We start from the raw sequence: 7,652 nt of genomic DNA on the forward strand, positions 1-7,652 counted from the left end.
CAGTACATTAGGTTATTACGTAGTAGAGTCTTTATTATATAGTATATTACGTAGTAGATACTTTATTATATAATATATTACGTAGTAGACTCTTTATTGCGTAATAGACTCTTTATTGCTGCTTATATCTTGTATCTCTGTATCACTAACTACCTATATTATTAATCGGGTATTAAGATAGATAAATTAGTATAAAGATATATATCTTTTTGCTCCTGATTCCGCTGCCTATAGCTATAAAGTAGTTATTAATAGCATATATCAACATAAACTACCTAGAAGAAGCTAAAGTAATTATAAAATAGTTTTTATACTTAGGCCGCCTATATAACTTCCGCCTAGCTCTGGATATTACCAGGAACTAGAAGTAGGCGGCACCGTCATAGGGCCGCTATGATACTATAACCGAGTCACTATAATTTACAGACTATAGAATAAGAGTATTACCCTACTTAGGCTTTATTTATTAAAAGGGCCCTACTAGCCGGGACCCTAGTAGTATTAAAGGGGCTAAATTATAAGATCGGGACTATAATAATAATTAATTATTCTTCTTATTATCGCCTCCCGCCCTATCTCCTTCGCCTTTAGGGGCGCTTTTACTATTAGTAATATACTCACGGCCCTAGCCTATTAGTTAGCACTATCTTACTATAACGGGGCTATAAGGAACACTCACACACCCCTTTAAGAGAATGGCGATTATACACTTTAGCTGATTTAATTGATATTCTAATCTAGCCAAAATAGTGCCGTTATAGCGGCGATTAGCTAGGCTATTACGCTTAATAGTATATTTAAAAGATATTACTATTACTATAAGCCCATCCCACGCCTATTCTATATTAGCCGGCTATTATCCCGGTACCCTAAGGGTCACGACTTATAGCTATTATACCCACCTTACCCTTAGCTACTACTATATATTCTCGATAAGCTCTAAGAACACGCTATTATTATTTTACAGTATTAAAGGAAACTATCCCCACTATTAGTATAAAAAGCCGCTATATAACCGACGCGATACTATAGAGGCTCCGCTATAAGACCGACTTACATCCTCGTATATTCGACGACTATTAATATACTAATAGTAGACCTCTCCCTTTCTAGTTATATTAGTCTATACTTTTTTATATATATTTTATATATATTAATAGCTTCATCGCCCCTAAGGCGCTTAGTATACCTAAGATAACTACTTAAAGTCAGAAACGGCCCTATAGGGCTACCACTTCGGCATCCCAGGATTACTTATAGTAGCACTTTTATAGTACCCGGCTTATACTACTATAAGCCTTTTATATTATTATTCCTTTTCTTAAGAGGTATATTAGAAATAGTTAACGGATCCGAGCCTAAGATATGACCCCCGCGGCACTACTCTATTTACGGTAATCGATATAGAGAGTATTATTAACTAATATTTAATTAACTATAACCCGTCTTATTAGCCCGCCCTAGACCACTACTCCCCCGCTTATGCTACCACTTATAAATACTGTTACGATAAGATAGAAAAAGAACTGCTAACTAGAGTAACGACAGCTAGGTACTTATTATTAGTAAACTACGGCACTATACCGGGAATAAGGATAGTAGAGGGGCGGCTTAATATAGCAGAACTTATAAAAACACGAAATAAGGGTTAAAAAAGGAAAAACTAAAAAAGAGCGTTAGTTCCTAAATCTTTTTATTTAACCTAGCTACGGCTATAAAAGCCTACTAAATATAGCAGGTATATATAATAAGGGACTGACTAGACGGCCTAGACGAATTAATATTCGGCCTATAATCGTGGCTTTTTCATAGGGTATAACAAAGCCGTTAAGCTCCCTAAGTATCACACCTCCTGCGTAGGTATATATAAACGTATGTATATAGATATATCTTGAGCAGTACTCGTAGGATCATAACTCCGAGCCTTTTAGCTAGGGTTAAGGGCAGAATTAATGTATTAGTGACGACCGTTAATATAATAAGGATAAGGCAGATAGATTGAATGAATTAGAGGTAGTAAACGCCTAAGTGATGGGTGATGAAGCTGGATGATGTACTAAGTATATACAACGTAGAAAATAGGTGTGGTACTTAGGGAGACTAATGAATTTATTATGGCCCCACTTCCACGCCACGATTATAGGCTAAATATCAAACCGTCTAGGCCTTCTAGTCAGTCCCTATAATAAAGGTAGGTATACCTACTAAATTCCTATAAACAGGAAAGTATAAATAAAGCCGGCTACCCCGATATAGGGAGATTATCGGAGGTACGGTATTACCGCGGACCTTTTTTAGCCTTTAGCCCCCTGCCTAGGCGGGCCGACCTTTCCCTAGGCTAACACCTGTTCCCTGGCCTGCTACCTTTCTATTAGCTACTAGACTAGAGGTGTGATCTAAATACGCATCGAGGTATTACCGGGGCCGCTATGGCTATAAAGCGGCACTACCCCCGATAAGGAGAGTATAGGAGCTTTTCTACCTAGAGGGGTTTTTCCCCCCTATAACCAGCTAAACAGAACTATATAGCCTAAACGGGCGCCCAGACTACTTAGGATATCGGAGAAGAGAATAAGAATAATAATAATAAAGATAGCTTATATAGTATTATATAATCTATAGGCTTATAGCTCTAATTAACGCTATAGAGATTATCTTATAGTCTTAGCTTAAGATTTAGTTTATATAAGCCGCTATATTTATAGGTAAAGTTATTCCGACTAGGGTCCTATATTAATAGCCGGTAATACCCGGCCGCTTATTCCGCTTATACCTAAACACTTCTATATCCGCTTAAAAAATACTTATAGCGACGATAGCGACGATACCGATAATACGTTTAATTAATAGTCGCGAGGATACTGATAATATATTTAATTAATTATAGCGATAATATCGAGAATATGCTTTATTAAGTATACCTATCTATATATATCTAGGTATAAATAGAAGTAGTGGCGGCTAGCATTAGGCGTTATAAGTATTGCCCTAGTCGGAATAAACGAATAGCCTAATCAGAATAACCTTACTTATATATATATATATAGCTATCGATATATATTACTACTACTATTATATAAATCCATTATATACGGTAGACTCTACTCTCCCTGGGGTTAGTCTAAGCTTAGTAAGGTTAGGCTGGATACGAATTCGCTATTCCGATAGTTTTACGTTTAGAAGCTTACAGCTGGTTGCCTAAAAGTGAGCTGCTGTTCATCGTTTTTCTTCTTATATACGCCCTGGCCTAGACCATGACAAAGATGAAACCGAAGAGCTTCTATCTGCCTCCGACTTTTTGCCTATCTACGTACATTTTCCCTTTGCCCATTCCCTATGATACTGGTTGTACGGCTGCGACCCGCGTTGCGGCGAGTGCGCACAACCTTACACCTTACAGAGCCACAGCCTTGCGGAAGTTGCCTCCAGCATAGATGGCCTGATCGCCAAGCTCCTCCTCAATCCGGAGGATTTGGTTCAACTTGGCCGTGCGTTCTGACCGAGCCGGTGCACCCGTCTTAATCTGGCCTGATCGAATGCCGACCGAGACGTCTGCAATCGTAACATCCTCAGTCTCACCCGAGCGGTGCGACACCATGACGCCCCAGCCGTCGGCGTACGAGTCCTTGGCCGCTTGGATTGACTCGGTAAGGGTGCCAATCTGGTTGACCTTGAGGAGAAGCGCATTGGACGCCTTCAGCTCGATCGCCTTCTTGATGCGCAGAGGGTTCGTCACCGTAAGGTCGTCGGCAACGATCTGAATGTCCTGAGTCTTGTAGAAGTAGCTCCACGCCTCCCAGTCATCTTCGGCGAAAGGATCCTCAATGCTGACAATGGGGTACTTCTTGCAGAGGTCGGAGTAAAGGGCTGCCAGCTCCTCATAGGTAATCCACTTGCTAGGGTCACTGTCGGGATTCTTGAAATCCAAGTCGTACTTCTTGGAGTCCTCCTTGTAGAACTCGGTCGACGCTACATCCATGGCGATCTTGATCTTGCCCGTGTAGCCGGCCGCCTCGATAGCCTCCATGATAAGATCAAGGGCCTCGCCTGCGGTCTGAATATCAGGGGCAACACCGCCCTCGTCACCTACGTTACCAGCAGACTGGCCATACTTCTTCTTGGCCAAGCCCTTGAGCAGCTGATAGACCTCGGCACCCTGGCGCATAGCCTCGGAGAATGATGAGGCCTCGCTGGTGATCAAGTGTGAGTGTGTGTATGACAAACATGACTGGGCGTAATCTATGCTCACCTAGGGACGATCATGAATTCCTGGAAAGCGAGTCGGCCACCGGCATGAGAACTTGGGAAAGTCAGCCATAGCTTTTTTAGCCAGCAGCTCCACAAAATTATGCGGGCCACGGCATGTCGTGTGCGGATATATAAGGCTTACCCGCCATTCAAGACATTCATGAAGGGAACGGGGAGGACATAGGGCTTCTTGGTGCCCGCGAGGTCGGAAACGTGAGCGTACAGAGGAACACCCTGTCAGGTCAGGTGTCAGTTTCGCTGCTCGCGTTGGCGCGGGGCGAAGGTTGCGCCGATCAAGTGTACTGCGTCAGACGGGATGGAGAATGGAACGAGTGATGAACTGACCTTCTCGGCAGAGCCAGCTTTGGCGACGGCCAGACTGACGCCAAGGATAGCATTGGCACCAAGCTTGGTCTTGTTGGGAGTGCCGTCAAGCTTGATGAGAAAGTTATCGACCTTGCTCTGGTCCTTCACATCCATGTTCTCTTTGATGAGGGCAGGGCCAATGATATTGTTCACGTTCTCAACGGCCTTAAGGACACCCTTGCCATTCCACTTGGCCTTGTCCCCATCGCGGAGTTCACAAGCTTCATGTTGACCTACCCCGAAGGTTCGCGTAAGCAGGTTGTACAAAACCCGCCGTATGGGTGTGCAAAGTGGCTGGGGAGTCAAACATACCGGTGGAAGCCCCGGAAGGCACAATCGCCCTGTGCAAACCGGTCTCCGTGACAACGTCAACTTCAACGGTGGGGTTCCCGCGGGAGTCGTAGACATAGCGAGCGTGAATCTTTTGGATGGCCATGGCTGTTGCTTAAACACAGGGTCGTGGAACTATGGATGCAACAACGGTTGGGGTTGTTAGAGCATAGAAGGGAAAGAAGGCTCAAGTGGTGGGAGGGGAAGGAAGAGGAGGAAATGGGGGGTTGGGGCTCGGGTCGAAAAAGAAACGGCTGGAAAGAAGAAGACACTATGTCGTAAATCGCTTGCATTGCATAGCATCATATATCCCGCACTTGAGAAAAGAAAAAGTAAAAAGGGAAAACGTCTGTTTCCCGAAGGAAGAGGGCAGGCCGTAGGGTGAGGTATAGAATAATAGGAAGGGCATTATTAAGTGCATGAACGTGTAAACAGAGAAGAAGCGTCTTACCTGATTTTGTCTCGATTCGCCCTCTTCTTCCAGTGAATTTGAGATCAATTGAATCTGTTGTTCGGTGGAAATAAATTTCCAGATCAAAACAGAACCAGGACGAAGGAGCGTTGGATGGCGAAGAGAAGTGGCAAAGGGAGACTAATATAGGGATCACATAACATACAACGTAAAACGAAGTCATCGGATAGAGGGGTATCTCTCTTGATTGGCGGTGGGGTGATCCAATGCACGGACCATTAAACCAGCCATTGGCGGATGCCGTAAGAATGCAGAGTACCGGTATTTATAGACCCCTTGTTTATTATATGCTGTCCACTTAATCTTAATTAGGAACGGGAAGCGAGCGGCTATATAAGCAAGATCTTAGCCATAAATACCATATAAACTCACAAATTTAGAATATCGCGCTATCCCTTTTTACTCGAGTATTTACTTCTCTATATATACTGGCTTAGCAAAAGTTTCGACGGATCGTGATATAGGCCCCACTGCATTATTTTATGGCATTAATTTCAAAGTCACTTTGGCACCCGAATTCCTAGTAAAAATAGTAGTAAATAGATATTCTAGGTACTTTAGAACACGGGCTTTCGAATAGTATAGCTAGTACTTTGTATATCACTTATCGGCCTTAATAATAGCGCGTAGTCTACTCTCTATAGTCAGAATTAAGTGGTTTAGTATCTCTTCTCGAAGCTTATCCTATATAACGCTCGCGGTTCGAATTAATCGATCTAATCAGGCCGTGTTCGAAGGCAGGTCTATTAGACCCGGTTCCTTTTTATAGATCCCGTCTTTTAGTAGTTTCTACACGTTTTCGATTAGGTCTAGATTACGGGAAGAAGGCAGCTAGTCTACTAATTTAACCTCGTTTCTTATAGCCCACGTACACAACTAGTCGTGTACGATATAGACTATATACCTAGGGGCGTTATCTTAAATAAAAATACTACTCCGTACCTATATTCATAGAAGGTTTATCACGGGTTAACCCCTTAAAAGTATAGTTCTGGTATAAGGCCGTAACCGCTAATTAGTATATAGATCCGATGCTCGGACCTCGCGCTGCCCTTACCGCGGATTCGTATAAACCTAGCAAATCCTGCACCTCTCTATAGACCTTTTCCTTTCCTTTCTTTAATCCTAGCTAATATAATTATTCGGCCTTACTTAGTGTAATTAACTTATAACTAGCCGCTTATATAGCTAGAATTTAGCGAACCCCACGCGCTATGTTAGTATAGAGTTAGATACGAACGCGCCATTAGGCAGCGGCGGTCCTATAAACCCCGCTAAGCTAGCTAAGTGGACGGATAAAAGGATCACCGAAGCTATTAATACGACGCTTAGTCCCTTATAGAAATAGATAGCTTAATAATATAATAAGATAATCGCAGACCTATCGGCATATAGTCGGACCGATAGCCGTATACGGACTGCCGATCCGAACCTATCTCTGTATATACGTTAAGGGATTAGTTTAATCCTTTAAGTTAAAGTCTTAGTTTTAGAGTTAGCGCTTAGTTAACGAATATACTATAACTACTCTGCGATACTAAACTATCAAGCCTTTTCTATAATATCTTTTCCTTAACTAAAGTCTACGGACTTTCCTTTCGTTATAATTCTTTAACTTCTATACCTTTAAGGTAATTAGGCCGAAAATACCACTAAGAAGGACTCGAGGAATAAATATTCCCCCGGGGGGACCTAATAAGGCGGACGCCGAGTAGGCGCCCATCATACCGGAACTAATAATAACGGTGCACGAGCAGGGACCGGATAAAAACGAGGGGTTAATAGATACGCCGGTTACGCTCGGTCCTGAAGATAGTGGTTTATAGGTTAATCGGCGATCCGTCGCCGGCCCCTCGATATCGACGTAAAAGGCGTTAATTATAATATTTTCGTAGTATCTTTAATAGTAGAGCGAGATTAACCGAGTAATTATAGAGAAGCTCGCCGAGCGACCAGCGTTATAGCGCGATTACGAAAAGCCGCCGGTATATAATTATAAGCTAATTAAAGAGTTATCTATAGTTATAAAAATCGACGATTAGATAGTAGCGATTAAGGCTAGGAACTAATTTAGACCGAGTGCCCTAGTGCTATAGTAGATTGAATAGGCTATAACGAAGCTCGAATATACCTTCTAGATGTCCTAGAGGCACTATACTAGGAAGATCGCTAACCCGAACTAAGATGACTTTACGGCGTTTATTCGGCGAGAGCACCTATTACGCGATATATAACG

General features: G+C 42.6%; 1 protein-coding gene across 1 annotated transcript; it reads right to left on the reverse strand.

Annotated features, from left to right (window-relative positions):
* Positions 1-3,096: 3,096 nt before the first annotated feature.
* On the reverse strand, positions 3,097-5,399 carry ACRALDRAFT_1062250 (uncharacterized protein). The gene is made up of 5 exons (XM_071016564.1): positions 4,927-5,399; positions 4,594-4,847; positions 4,391-4,482; positions 4,250-4,300; positions 3,097-4,190 (listed from the first exon to the last, which is right to left on the reverse strand). The coding sequence occupies exons 1-5, from the start codon at positions 5,048-5,050 to the stop codon at positions 3,395-3,397; spliced, it is 1,317 nt and encodes a 438-aa protein (XP_070878255.1). The 5' UTR covers positions 5,051-5,399; the 3' UTR covers positions 3,097-3,394.
* Positions 5,400-7,652: the final 2,253 nt, after the last annotated feature.

The sequence above is a fragment of the Sodiomyces alcalophilus genome (genome assembly GCF_042370955.1).
Source record: "Sodiomyces alcalophilus JCM 7366 unplaced genomic scaffold ACRALscaffold_2, whole genome shotgun sequence".
Classification (NCBI taxonomy): Eukaryota; Fungi; Ascomycota; class Sordariomycetes; order Glomerellales; family Plectosphaerellaceae; genus Sodiomyces; species Sodiomyces alcalophilus.